The 15,423-nt window shown below is 40.3% G+C and overlaps 1 protein-coding gene across 1 annotated transcript; it reads right to left on the reverse strand.

The window, feature by feature from the left end:
- Positions 1-3,986: 3,986 nt before the first annotated feature.
- LOC142537429 (uncharacterized) lies at positions 3,987-8,594 on the reverse strand. Its single transcript, XM_075642949.1, has 3 exons — positions 7,038-8,594; positions 6,216-6,941; positions 3,987-6,062 (listed from the first exon to the last, which is right to left on the reverse strand). Exons 1-3 carry the CDS (start codon positions 8,592-8,594, stop codon positions 3,987-3,989), a joined length of 4,359 nt encoding a protein of 1,452 aa, XP_075499064.1.
- Positions 8,595-15,423: the final 6,829 nt, after the last annotated feature.

The raw sequence follows: 15,423 nt of genomic DNA on the forward strand, positions 1-15,423 counted from the left end.
CAGGAACGTTTCGTATTTCGAGGAGCCGATAAGTCTGGCATTTTTAATTATTGCGTGTGTCCCGTCGTAAGCCTGGTACAATTTTCTAGGCAAATCGTGGTCTTCCACGCGTGCTTTTTAAATAAACGGCTGAGATCTTCCCCCACCGCCTATATATACTAACTAACAGGTTTTCCAAAAATTACTCTCAAATTCGAAATTGCAGCGAAGCTCTTGCGAATTCTCTTCTAGAGACTCTATTTGTGCGAGATCATTTCCGGCAACCTTCCACCACATATATCGTCGTAAGTTTTCTTCTTTTAAAATGTCTTACTCCACTTCTTCCACCTCAGGAGCGAATGCGCGAGGCTCTCCTAGCGTTGAGTCTTCGGCACTTCGTTCCGATTCTCCTCCCTCTCCCTCACGTCGCTCCATCACCCAACCTTCTAAAAAACCAGTGGCACTTCCAACCAAACCTTTTTTTTCTAAACCTTTATCTTCTGGCCACTCCCGGGCCCGAGCTCTTGCGAAGAACAAGGGTAAGGGTAAAGCCAAGGTCTCGAGTCCTCGGGCGGTCGAGATCCCGGGAACTCCCTGGTTCTCCTCTATGCGAAGCGCCTTACGCTTGGGGGCAGATGAGGAACTCCGAGCGCTGGGCAATATTCCTTCTTCCATTTCTATCTTGATACCTGGGCCCTCTGATAGGGCCGATAACCCTCCTCCTAGGTACACAACTTTCTTTCGGGACCAGGTTAGGAATGGTCTTCGGTTTCCCGTTCATCCCTTTTATATTGATGTTGCCAAATTTTTTGGTGTACCTGTCAATCAATTTCATCCCAATTCTTTCAGGATTATGGCCTCGGCCTATGTCCTTTTTAAAATGAATAATCTTCTCATCACCCCCCTCATCCTTCACTATTATTTTTCTTGCCATTTCGGGGATAATGCATTTTCCCTTAAATCCCGGTTAAACGCCCGATTCCTTGATGACATCCCTTCTTCTCAAAAGGGATGGAAAGGAAGATTTTTTTACATCCAACTCCCGGGTCCTTTACCCTGTCTAACCCGGTTTCTCCCTTCCCTTCCCCAACAACCTTTCCTTCCTCCATCATATAAATTTGAGGAGCCTTTCCTCATGAGTCAAACCCTCGTGGAGGGACACAAGTACTCCTCTTCCATTCTTATCTCAGAAGAGAACTTAGTGGCCTACGGGTTGAGTGCCCGGGCTGAGGACCCCATAGACCGGGTAATTGATGAGGTGGCTGGCTCGGGCTCTCAACTCGGTACATACTTTATCTTCTCTGCTTCCTTATTCCTTTATCCTGTTTATTTAATGTATCATAACCCTGTCACTCCTCTATGCAGATAACTTTAAGATGCAAGCAGTTTTTGCTAAAAGGCGTGCAGCTGAGAAGGCAGCCCGAGAGAAGGAAATGGCGGCTCGCCGGGCAGCTGCGGAAGAAAAGAAACAATGGGATGCAGAAGCGGCAGCCGTGAGAGCTGAGGTGTCCCGGGAAGAACCTCCCCAGGATGGCGCTTCCCGGGCGATGACTGAGAACTCGGAGGAATCTGAAGATCTCATTCCCCTCACTCAGAGAAAACGAAATGCTACTGCAGAACCCGAGCTGGTTATTCTCGAAGACCCTTCCGAGGGTGACCAAGGCGCCTTTCGATCTGCTCCACCTCCTCCTCTCCCCACCCAGTCTAATGAAGAACCTCGCCAAGAGCTCCCTCCAACCGACCAGCTTTCTCTGGCTAACATCTTCTTCGAGGGAGCTTCCGCTGTTGGTGTTAAGCGTTTCAAGAAGGTGCTCAGCCCTGCTGAGATATCTATCCTGAAAAGCACTCCTTCTAGTGTGAGGTTTTTGGAGGGGTCCAACCGTCTTCTGTCTGTAAGCTTTATTTTTTTATTTCTTTTCCCTCTCTCTCCCTCCCCCCTTTTCTTTTTTAAGATTCCTTCTTGTCTAGGCTGCCCAGATGCTAGTTTCGGCCTTTGAAGAGGTGGCAGCGGTGGCAACCAAGAAGGGTAAGCAAGCCCGGGCGGCTCAGGATATTCATGACCATCTCCAAGGAGAGATGGCCCGGGCTCAGAAGCTTCACGAGGAGACAACTGCCAGTCTCCAAGCTTCCTTGGAAGCAGCTAATCAAGAGCTGGCCGCGGCTCAACTTTCTCGTGATGAGAGCATATCCCGGGAGGAGGCTTCTCAGAGGCAAACTGCGTTCCTGGCATCTCGGATTAGCTATCTCGAGGATGAAGCCAGTGCCCAGCAACATCGAGCCGAAGTTGCTGAAGATAAGCTCAGACTTCTTCAGCTGACCCATGAAGAATGGAGGACTATTTTCCTTCAATCGGCGGAATTCCAAGCAGCTGTTGAAGATAGGGCCTACAAAGACTTTTCGATTGGCTTTGAGAAATGCCAGGAGCAATTTGAGGAGATAGGTCTGATTCCGACAGATAAGGAGGGCTTTCCTGATATTGATAAGGCCATTGCTTCCCTTCCCAAAGATGATGCTATCGAGAAAGAGGCTGAGAAGACTCCCGGGGAATCCGGAGAACCATCAGGGCAGCAGACTTTAGAATAGGCCTGTAATTTACTCTGTATTTTTTCCTTTGTATTTCTTGCCTTTGAACTTTGTAAGGAAATGTTGATTTATTTCCGTCGCTGTGCTTTTTTCAATATGATTTTTGACAATTTTTCCGCAACCCGGGTAATGCAATAACTTATGAGTATTTCTTAGTAGGAGAAAACGGTAATTTCAATCGAATACCCGGGGTCCCGGTCCATACGTTAAATAAGTAGCTTAACTAATACTCCAGATGTAGGGATTTAAACTTGAACTTAAAAGGAGTATTTCTTGGATTTCACAAACCAGGGTGTAGTGCCCTGAGCTTTTAAGAACCAAGGTACGGAGCCTTGGGCCGGCGATCATGTCCCGGGACTTGGGAATGGTCGAGGTGTGGTGCCCCGAGCCAGGGTGTAGTGCCCTGGGCTTTTTAAGAACCAAGGTACGGAGCCTTGGGCCGGGGATCATGTCCCGGGACTTGGGAATGGTCGAGGTGTGGTGCCCCGAGCCAGGGTGTAGTGCCCTGGGCTTTTTAAGAACCAAGGTACGGAGCCTTGGGCCGGGGATCATGTCCCGGGACTTGGGAATGGTCGAGGTGTGGTGCCCGAGCCAGGGTGTAGTGCCCTGGGCTTTTTAAGAACCAAGGTACGGAGCCTTGGGCCGGGGATCATGTCCCGGGACTTGGGAATGGTCGAGGTGTGGTGCCCCGAGCCAAGGTGTAGTGCCCTGGGCTTTTTAAAAACCAAGGTACGGAGCCTTGGGCCGGGAATCATGTCCCGGGACTTGAGAATGGTCAAGGTGTGGTGCCTCGAGCCAGGGTGTAGTGCCCTGGGCTTTTTAAGAACCAGGTCATAGCAGCTCCCAAGATATAATAACAAACGCAATACTCTGAGAAAATATATATTTTTATTGATTTCTTCCATCAAACAATTACATCTATTATGCATAGTACTTCTTTAAGTTAAACACATTCCAAGGCCTTTTGAGGGGACGTCCCTGCGCATCTTCTAAATAAAAGGATCCCGAGTTGACTCTCCGAGTGATTTTGTAAGGTCCTTCCCATCGGGCTTCCAACTTCCCAACTTCCCCAGCAGGGTTGACTTTTTTCATGACTAAATCCCCAACTTGGAAGTCTCGAATGCGGACCTTCTTGTTATATGATTTCATCACCCGATTTATGTATGCCTCCATTCGAATAAATGCCATGTTCCTTTTTTCTTCTATTAAGTCCAATTCCATGGCCCTGCTCTGATCATTGTCCTCCGGGTAAGATTCTACCCGGGAAGAAGTTTGCCCGATCTCTATTGGAAGAACTGCTTCAGAACCATATACCAAACTGAAGGGAGTTTCTTGAGTAGGTGCCCGGGGAGTAGTTCTGTAAGCCCATATGACACTAGGTAACTCCTCCACCCAATTCTTTCCTTTACCCTGAAGTCTTGCCTTTAATGCTTGCACAATGACTCATTGACAACTTCTGTTTGACCATTGGCTTGGGGATATGCAACAGAGGTAAAAGATTGAGTGATTTTCATTTCTTGGCACCATGATGTAATTCCTTTGCCTTGAAATTGTTTTCCATTGTCCGAGATTATTCTCCTGGGCACTTCGAACCGGCACATAATGTTCTTCCACAAAAATTTCAATACTTCCTGCTCGGTGATCTTTGCTAAAGGCTCAGCTTCAACCCACTTGGAAAAGTAGTCAACAGCTACTAGTAAGAATTTTTTCTGAGCCCGGGCAACCGGAAAAAGACCCACGATGTCCATGCCCCATTGATCAAAAGGGCAGGATGCCCAAATAGGCCTCATGAGAGTGGCCGGGCTGTAGCTGAAATTCGAATGATGCTGACAGCCCTCACAAATCTGGACCAAACGAGCAGAATCTTGTTTTAAGGTGGGCCACCAAAATCCAGCAAGCATTGTTTTTCGAGTTAAAGACATTCCTCCGAGGTGCTCGGCACAACACCCCTCATGAATCTCTCGGAGAACATAATCCACCTCTTTTTCATTTAAACACTTCAAAAGCGGTCCTTGGAATGATCTTCTGTACAAAATTTTATTTAAGAGAACAAACCTGGGAGCTTGTCTTTTGATCTTCTGAGCTCGGGCTTTATCCTCAGGGAGCTCATGGTTCGTAATGTACGCGATCAGCGGTGTCATCCATGAATATTCAGGCATGGGTGATGCTTCTTCCTCCGTAGAGAGAACCAGCCGAGTAATATGCAGCACCTCCCGGGTATTAACTTCTGATAAGGAAGCAGCCATTTTAGCTAAAGCGTCTGCCTCACTGTTTTCTTCCCGGGGTACTTGTTCAATACTCCAATCCATGAAGCTTTCTGCTTGGGCTCGAATGAGCCGTAAATATTTAAGCATCCTGTCATCCTTAGCCTCACAAATGCCTTTTATTTGTTGAGTGATGAGTTGTGAATCAAGATATAGAATAATACGAGAAGCTCCAACTTCCCGGGCAGCTCGAATACCTGCAAGAACAGCCTCATACTCAGCTTCATTGTTGGTTATCCGGGAATCAATTCTTAATGCTAATTTGACCTTTTCTCCCAGGGGAGACACTAACACCACCCCTACTCCGCACCCCACCAGGCTAGATGCCCCATCTACTGATACTTTCCATACCTCCTCCTCGCTTGGCTGGATCATTTCGGATAAGAAATCTGACAAAGCCTGCGCTTTAATGGCCACTCGGGGCTTGTACTCGATGTCATATTCACCCAACTCTACTGTCCATTTTATCATTCGCCCGGATACTTCAGAGTGAGTCATGATCCTACCCAGAGGACTATTGGTAAGAACAATAACTTGATGTGACAGAAAGTAAGGTCTTAGCTTCCGGGGGGTCATGACCAGGGCCAAAGCAATTTTCTCCATTTCGCTATACCGGAGCTCGGGCCCCCTCAGAGCATGGCTGACATAATAGACATGTTTTTGATCAGTTCCTTCCTCTTTTATTATAACAGAGCTGACAGCATACTCTGTAGCGGACATGTAGACATATAATTTTTCTCCAGGTTTTGGTTTCACCAACACCGGGAGCCCGGCAAGATGAATTTTCAAGTCCTGGAAGGCCTGTTCACATTTCTCATCCCATCCGAATTGTTGGGCCTTCCTTAAGACTTGAAAAAAAGGATAACTCCGATGTGCTGATCGGAAAATAAATCTGGAAAGGGAAGCAATTCTCCCAGTTAGCTTTTGTACCTCCTTGACAGATCGGGGAGATGGCATGCTTAGCACAGATTTGACTTTCTCTTGATTCACCTCGATCCCTCGTTCTGTCACAATGAATCCCAAGAATTTGCCACTCTTCACGCCAAAAATACACTTGGCAGGGTTAAGCTTGATTCCATAATGCATGAGAGTCGCAAAATTTTCTTCTAGATCACTAATAAAGTTGGCACCCTCTCGGGATTTGGATAGAATATCATCCACATAGACTTTCACATTCCGTCCCAGCTGCTTCTCAAAGACTTTATCCATCAGACGCTGGTAAGTAGCCCCTGCATTCTTCAACCCGAAAGGCATTACAATATAACAAAATGTAACTCCCGAGGTGATGAAGCTGGCTTTGTCTTGATCCTTTTTAGGCAGAGGGATTTGATGGTACCCCTGGTATGCGTCCATGAAACTTAGCAATTCATAGCCCGAGGTGGAATCCACCAGCTGATCAATCCTGGGCAGAGGATAATGATCTTTGGGGCACGCCTTGTTGAGATCGCGGAAGTCTACACACATGTGCCACCTCCCGGTGGTTTTGGGTACCAAGACCACATTCGAAAGCCATGTGGGGAATTGAATTTCCCGAATGTGGCCAGCTTTCAGAAGCTCCTTAATTTGCGCATCAATTACTTTGTCCTTTTCAGGGCCAAAGTGCCTCTTTTTTTTTTGTTTTACTGGGTGAGATCCCGGGAGGATGTTCAATTGATGTTCTGCTATCAAGGGAGAAATCCCTGTCAACTCTTCTTGTTCTTCTTCTGCCACAAAATGCACCTCTCCTCTCCCCATCGTTCTTTCCCCGTCCACCCTTGCTTTCTTCCCCTCCTTCCTTGTTCTACTCTGATCCGCCCGGACTGCCTCCACATAGCATTTCCGAGAGGATGGTTGATCTCCTCGGACTTCTCCCACCCGAGCTCCTACTGGAAATTTTATCTTTTGGTAGTATGTGGATGCTACGGCTCTCAATTCGTTCATAGCCGGTCTCCCCAAAATGATATTATATGATGACGGGGAATCCACTATGGTGAATGAAGTCATCACCGTCCTCTTAAGATCCTGAGAACCCAAGGTTAATGGCAACATGATCTCCCCTTCCGGGTAAACCATATGGCCAGCAAAACCAAAGAGGGCAGTCTCCATAGCCTCTAGGTGATAGCCCTGCAAATCCATCTGTACAAAGGCATCTTTAAAAATTACATTTACAGAGCTGCCTGAGTCTACAAAGACCCGTAGAATATCATAATTCGCCACTCGGGCTTGGATCACCAGGGCGTCGTTGTGGGGCAGATTCACCCCTCTCAAATCTTCCGGGCCAAAACTAATGATCGCCTCATTCCTTCTTGCTCCTTCTACCTCCAAACATTCCCTCCTGCTTCTCCCCTTCCTCGCCCGGTTAGAATCTCCATCAGTAGAGCCTCCTAATATCATTTTGATCATTCCTGTGGCAGGGAGCGAATTCTTTTTTCTCTCGGGCTCAGGCTCCCTTCTTCTATTGGGCTCAATCCTCGGGATATTCCTCACACTTCCTCCTCGGGCGCTGGATCCTGGTGGCCGAGATGTCCAAGGTGGCACTCTCGGCCTCTGGCTATTGTTACTGGGTCCTGGGATGAAGGGTGAGGCATAATTCCCCTTTAGTGCCTTGCATTTTTCAGTGTTATGGTGGCATACTTTGTGAAAAGAGCAAAATCCACTCTTTTCTGGCCGGGATAACTGATGATCCGGGGCCAAATCTCTGCTGCACTCCTGCACTTCCCTCTCCCGAGCAATTTTCAGAGGCACGTGGTGAGAAAAGTGCCCTGTATTGCCTCTTTTCTGTCCCCTCTCCTCGGGCTTAGACATCCGGTCTCCTTTTTCCTTTCTCACAGCGTCCCTCTTTTGTTTCTGGGCCTCCTCCATATTGATATATTTTTCTGCTCGCGACAATAGATCCTCGAAATCTCCCGGCACCTTCTTAGTCAGTGACTTGAAGAACTCACCCTCTCTCAAACCCTGGGTGAATGCAGTAGTCTTTGTTTCGGTGGCACAAGTAGGGACGTCTAGGGCCACTCTGTTGAATCTTCTGATATAGGCCCTTAAACTCTCTTCTGGGTTCTGCTTAACTTCAAAAAGACTAAAAGCAGTTTTTTTGTACTTTTTACTGCTGCTAAAATGGTGTAAAAACACCTTCTGGAAGTCTCCAAAGGAACTGATACTTTGGGAAGTCAAGCCTTCGAACCACCTCTGAGCTGAATCCACCAGTGTTGTTAAGAACACCTTGCACTTGATTCTATCAGTGTAACAGTGCAACATGGCCATATTTTCAAACCTGGCCAGGTGTTCCTCCGGGTCTGCATTGCCATCATAGTCTTTCACCTTCGCAGATTTGAAATTTCCAGGAAGAGGCTCCCGGACGATGATATCAGAAAACGGGCATCCTCTCGGGACTGCCCGGGCAACGCTCCGTCTTTCCAACTGTCCTTCCAAGACCTTCATCTTCTGCCTTAATTCCATCAATTCCTCTGCCACGGTAGGAGATTTGGACCCAGCGCTGGATCCCTCGTCTTCTCCTACCATCTCGTTATCCCTCCTTCCCTGCCCCTGCTCCTGCTCCTGCTCAAATCCATGATCACGTCCCTGCTTATCACCGGGTGGTGTGACAGGGTGAGAGACCTCCTTCCTGTCCATAGCTAGCACAACGGCATCGGCCATCATTTTCTTTAACTCTTCCGGGGTCAGGGTAATGAGGTTTGTTCCAATGTTATTAACATCAGCTTGTCTTGAAGTTTGCCCCCCATCACCCTGGGCGTGAGAATTACCCTGGTTGGTTCTTCTCGTACGAGCCATATCAACGTCTCGAACTCAGTGTTTTCCCACAGACGGCGCCAATGATGTGATCGCGTTAAAATGGGTGAGCCGGGTACGGGGCTCCAACGGACCAAATCAATAATTTATAATGTTTGGGAATTTGAGTGAAGATAAGGGCTTGGATCAACACCTGTAAACAAGAAAGTAATTCGTGAATGGGCGCCGGAGGGATGTCCGGCGTGGCCACTCCGATGCTTAAGTCAGCAGGCTTTTTGATGAACACAAGCAATATTTGAGAGGAAATATGTAAGTGCTTTTAGTTCAAAGATTTCAGAATCATTAAATGACTTTAATACCTGCTATTTATAGTGGAAGAATGGGTAGTTACCTTGATTACCACATCACCTACTAAGTCGGTTTATCATACTAGCTTCTGATGACTTCTCGGACACTCCAAACCCAAGTGGTTCTGACGGATTAGACTGCCTGTATCGATCACACTCGAGTGTGGTGCAATTATCGAGGTGGCCTGGGTAGTTGGTTACCTGGGTACCTGTATGAGAAACCGGGTGGAGAAGAAGTGCCCGGGCAGCTGGCTTCTGATCCGGGCTATTCAACCGATAACCCGGGTCATCATTAACCCGGAAATGGGTCACCATTAACCCGGACCTTGACAGGGGTATCACCTACATTAGCATAGTAAAATTGTTGGTGTGTTTATTGTCGCACAAAGTAAATCTTCTGTGCGTTTGTAAGCAGGTGTGTTGCATCGTCTACAGCTTAACAGTACAACCCATTGACACTCAGGTAGATGTAGCTTCTCATGTCCACGTGTTATTTAACACGAGTACTGTCACAATGTAAGAAATAAAGTCGAGTTCTTACTAAGAGTGACCTAGTGATAATAGTTTGATTTAACAATAATATTCTTCCTTGAATTACAAATATATGTGCAATTGTTTTGTTATTTTATTATAATCTTAGCTTAGTTTCTCCTTCACTAAATAACAACTTCTTTTAAAATTATTAAATAGTTTGTAAAATTTTGTGCAAATAACAACTTATTTTAAAATTATTAAATAGTTTGTAAAATTTCGTATGGACTATAATATAATTTTCGAATTTAATAATGTATTTTTATGTAAAATATGATTGTTAATGGGGTATTTTGTTTTTTAATCTTAGTCAACTGTTTATTTAAAAAAATTACTCCATCAAATATATTTAAAGAGACTATTTTTTTAAATAAATAGTTCATCAAAATTATTTTGCGAAATTCCCTAATATTTGTAAAAAGACAGTTAGCATTTAGCAAGGTCAAATTTTGAACCAAGCATTGGCTCTTGTTGAGACGTTACAGTGAACGAGCGCGTGGGACTCAAGCCCACACATCAAACTTTAATTTTATTTTGTTTGTTCGATTTTTTTTCCCTTTTTTGTTTTATTGTTGTTTCCTACAATTTTACTTATTCTTCCTAAGAGCTATTTTATTTTTTTAATAAAATTTTATGCTATTAATTTTTAGTTTTTTTTATTTTTTATTTTAATTTTTATATGGTGTAATGGTTAGTTTGTTTTTATTGCAATATTTTCATCAAAATATTTTTTCCGTACACAAAACTACACAGAAAATAAAAAATTATTATATTAAAACGTATTATTAATTTATTAAAAATAATACATTTCATTAGTAAATTAATTAAGATGAGTGTATATTTATGATATTATATTATATAATAAAGATTAAAATAAAGATACCAAATAAAAGATAAGTAGGTCTCTTGTAATCTTTACATATGAGACGGGTCCATCCTACCGATATTCACAATAAAAAGTAATATTCTTATCATAAAAAGTAATACTTTTTCGTTGATGACTCAAATAATAGATCTGTCTCACAAAATACGACCCATGAGACCGTTTCACACAAATTTTTGCCATAAAAAATATATTGATGTTTTAATTAGTGAGATCTAATAAAAAGTTATTTTTTAAAATTTGTGATCATGTTAATAGGTTTATAAAAGTGATAAGATTTTAACTTTGGAAGTGACAATAATGTGACTCTAGGTCTCACAGCAAAGTTTGATTTATAGGTTCTGGACTGCGGTTACCTTGAGGAGGTCTTAGGTTATCTTGCAAAGCTGGTTGTAGCCTCGTAGGTGTGCTAGAACTCTAATAATAATAATAAAAATAACAAGTATGTATTTTATGCAGCAGTCTTGTATATTTATATTCGTAAGACGAGTGGACTCAAATCATAACTATAGTGAAAAATAATATTTTTTTCACTCAAATGAAAATATATTGCATACAAAAAAAATTGACATAAAAAATAATATTTTTCATTTAAAACATATCTTACACAATATTTTTTCGTCACATAATTAACAAAAAAACGATACTTTTGCAGTGAAACTTTTTTTGGATTATTAATATTTTTCATGTGTCAAGCCAAGCCGGAGCCGTCTTATATAACTGGGTCAAAAGATTATCTCACATGAGTATTTGTGTATCAGATATATATATATATATGTATATATATGTATATATATATACACACACACACATATTACGATCTTGAAAAATCGGGCATTAATATGTATTATATTTTAAAAAGTATTGATGTCCGAAATTTCAAGATTGTAAATAATAATTGGATGTATATTTCTTCGTTATTGAAAATTTTCATGCTAACTTTTGATTCTTGTTGATCCATCCAGATAACGTATGGCCCCATTAATCCAGATATCTCATCCGGCAACTGAGATTTAAAAATTAAAATCAAATATATCAAGTCAAAAACTTCTGTGAGACGATCTTACGAGTCGTATTTTGTGAGACGTATATCTTATTTGAGTCATCCATAAAAAATATTAGTTTTTATGCTAAGAGTATTATTTTTTATGCTGAATATCGGTAGGGTTGAACCGTCTCACAGATAAAGATTCGTGAGACCGTCTCAAAAAAAACCTACTCACCTATAAAAATGATTTACTTACATGTAGAAGCTATTTTTTAAAAAATAATATTATAACATAAAGCCATTATTATATTCACAAAAATTTTTGTTGGACGGTCTCGCAAGTAAATTTTGTGAGACAAATCTTTTATTTGATCATTCATGAAAAATTATTACTTTTATATAGAAAAAATTTATTATTGTAAATATGAGTTGGTTGGATTCAAAGTGATTTATCAAAATATTTATTTGTTAATACTTTTTATAGTGCCTTTTCTTTGGTTTTTTTTTTTAATGGCTTGAAGTAATTAAATTGATGTGTAAGGACCATGAACCGTAATTCCAATCTTTTATAAATTGATAATATTTTCTTAAAAAATTACTTTTATATAGTTTCTTGATGTTTAGACTCCAATAAAAACCCTTTTAGATAAATTTAAACTTAAATTATTTTGATCGATATCTCATCAAATATTTTGATATTTTAATTATTATGTTATGAATATACCAAAAACTATGTTAACCACATATTCAAACTTGGATTTTAACGTATGCTTAATAAAAGTTCAACATTAAGTTTGCACCAAACAAATCAAGTTGACTCAAAGTAGAACTTTAGGCGGAGACGAGTTTAGCCTAGTTAAGTTCATTTTTCGAGCTTCGAACCAGCTTTAAATTTTTGAGATCGATCTTGATTACAAGAAATGTCTATTGTTTGGCTCGATTTACTTCGTTTTCACCCTGTTTTACAAATTTAATTTATAAAAATTAATCTCATCGAAGAGACTTGTAGACATATATATCATACAATGATATTTCTCATTCACATTTATAAGTGCCAATAACTAATTCTGTTGAATTTTATTGATTAGTGTAGCAAATTTCAAAAATTAGGATCAGCCAATTAATCAAACTTGAACTACCTTTACCATGTTAGTGGAGTTTAACCAAACCCCTGATTGAAAAATTCTATCTTTTAATCTTTTTTTAGAGTAAGTCTCTTGTGAGACGATCTCACGAATTTTTATCTGTGAAACGTGTCAACCCTATCGATATTCACAATAAAAAGTAATACTTTTAGCATAAAATGTAATACTTTTTCATGGATGACCCAAATAAGATATTCGACCCACGAAATTGATCCGTGAGATCGTCTCACAAGAGTTTTTGTGTGTTTTTTTATATGAATTAATGAGGATAGTAAATTCAAGTTTAAGTCATAAGACTATTCTATTCAATCTTGATTTTGTTTCTAATTTATTTTTGTCATCATCAACTTTTTAGATTAGGTTATAGAATCAATTTTTGTAATTAGATTATAGAATAAAAATAATTATGTAGTTTAAATAAAAATAGAGGTAATATGGTAGTCATAAAAATCGATAGGGATGATATGAGATGGTCATATCGTGAACCAATAGATGTCTCAACTTTAATATAATCATATTAGATATATAAATTCGTCTTTAATCGGGCTGTTGCATCAAACCCTTTGTGAAAAGTCTAAAAAATATAAACTTCTTTGAAAATAAGCTAATAAATCGTTCATTTTTTAAAAATTAAACATATTTCACCCATATGTTATAAAATTTTAGGCACATTTATGTCATTGTAGACGGTTTTATGACTGATTTAAATCACATGGTCAAAAATACTATTTATTTTATATAGTATTATTAATTTTTTAATTCTTTTTATCAGGGATATTGATGCGATTAGCCAATTTTTAATCCTTCAAACACACACATCCTACCTACCAATTTTGTCGTAATTTCGTGGTAAACTATGATTTTAGCCATTTATATATAAAATTATATCGAAGTTAAAATCATCTATATAGTCGATAACTGTGTTAGTATACATAATGATCTTTACTTCTTTGATTGTGTAGCCCAATAAAAGTTTCAAGTATGTTCTGCAATGAAATTTGTCAAAATTAGGTAAAAAAATATGTCAAAATTGAGTAATTAAAGAAATATAATTTTATTTAATCCAAGATATAGTTTTTTTTTTTTTTCAATTATAAGATTTTTTTTCGATGTAATTCAATGTATAAACGCTTGAAAAATCATGCAACAATTTATAGTGATGGAGGTTTTAGTTACAAATTTAATTATAAGAGGCTCTACCTTTGCAACTTGCAAGAACAACAATAATACATGGAAATTTTAAATCATTGCTCCAAAAAGGTGAAATCGCTCACCTTAGGCGCCCCTCACCCCCAGCCCGACGGGATTGTGAGAGGAGGTAGGAAATTTTAAATAATTGATTTGCAATATTAGGTTCAATCATATAAAGTGTTCACGGGCTTTAAAAAGGTATCATGAATTTTTCCTTCATAAAAATCCAATAGATTTTAAAGGAGAAGAAACGATAGAGAGGGACGATATAGAGCATAAAACTTTCGGAGAGACAGAGATGCATTTGTACGAAGAAAATATTTTCTGATTGAAGCAATCTCGCGTCGTTGATAAAGTGTTGCTGTGAAGTGCTGACAACATCTGAAGACAACACCTAATCACTGTTTTGATTAGTGCGCTGATTTTTGAAGACTTTTTCACTTCTCAGTTGATGCATCCTATGTATTTTGGTTATACGATTTGTTAGAGGTTTAGGATGCAATTTGTTACTCGCCTTAATAAGGGAGTTGTTTTATTCTTTCACTAGTATTGGTTTTTGTAAACTTACAAGTTTTTCTAGTGAATTATTTTGCCCTGAGGCACCGCACAAGTATTTTATACTTGTGCATAATTCATCTCTCGTATCTCGTATTGTTATCATTCAAGTTGCGTGTTAGTGTGCTAAACTATAATTTTCGCTGCATGTTGTCGTGGGTGTTACAACACCTACGCATAACACGTACATTCTAATACACACAACACTCACCCTCAGTCACATTCACTAAGTGGAAACGTAACTTTCAACTTCGATTTGCTTTTCGATATAATTGTCTAGAAACGCGTGAACATACTGAGAGTTAACAGTAAAGTTTTTGCTTCGTAATCCTAATTTTCTCACAGGCAAAGCGCCACTGTGACAAACTATGAACTCGCTAGAGGATTATATTGAAAGGGAAAATCCTCTAGAAAATGTCCGCAGACAGGAGTTCTACCTCGCGGTATGCATCTCCTGACGAAAACAGCCTGTAAGATTCCCCTACTTGAACTTAGGGGCGATCGTTCGTATCACTTGGTGAATCATTGGATAAATTTTCGTTGTTTTTTGGATCAAATGTTATACGTTGATACGCCGAATTATGCGAGTTGATATTTTTGATAATTGTGTTTCGGGTTCCCTAATTGGAGTTGGTCTCGTATGAATACGTTTGAGTAAAAATATGGTATCGAACTTGTTGATCCTTTAATGCAACAGAGACCATGTAGTCCCTGATGATGACAGCAAAAATTAGAGAAGAAACCAAAAAAATCATGCAGGCAAACAAAACCTACCAACCAACCTCCAATCTTCACAAGTTACAAGGGGGATACATGAGTTGTCTCGTCTAAGAAGAGACAGCCAAACACAAACTTGTAAAACTTGCTTCCTTTAATGACTCTTTTCCCCCAAAAATGGCTTCAGTATCATATAAAACACAATTTACGAATATAAGCATAAAGCATGTGAAGCAGCACCTGTTTATCAGACACAGCACCTATTTTTCAGACACAGTTATAATATAGATTTCCACAGCCATATGTCACAAAAACTGGCACGAGAGAGAAATAAAAGGAATTCCACATATTGCTCGTTCACTTGGTTCAAAGGCTGAGACTTCTGCAGATAGGGTGATTTTCTGCCTAAATGTAAAAGCAGACACCTACATTCCAACATTTATTCACTTTAAGATTTCAGATGAGATACACAAAGTCTAGCATAATAAATAGTTCCATGATCTCTATTCTACCT

The sequence above is a fragment of the Primulina tabacum genome, chromosome 2, assembly GCF_025594145.1.
Source record: "Primulina tabacum isolate GXHZ01 chromosome 2, ASM2559414v2, whole genome shotgun sequence".
In the NCBI taxonomy this organism is placed as follows: Eukaryota; Viridiplantae; Streptophyta; class Magnoliopsida; order Lamiales; family Gesneriaceae; genus Primulina; species Primulina tabacum.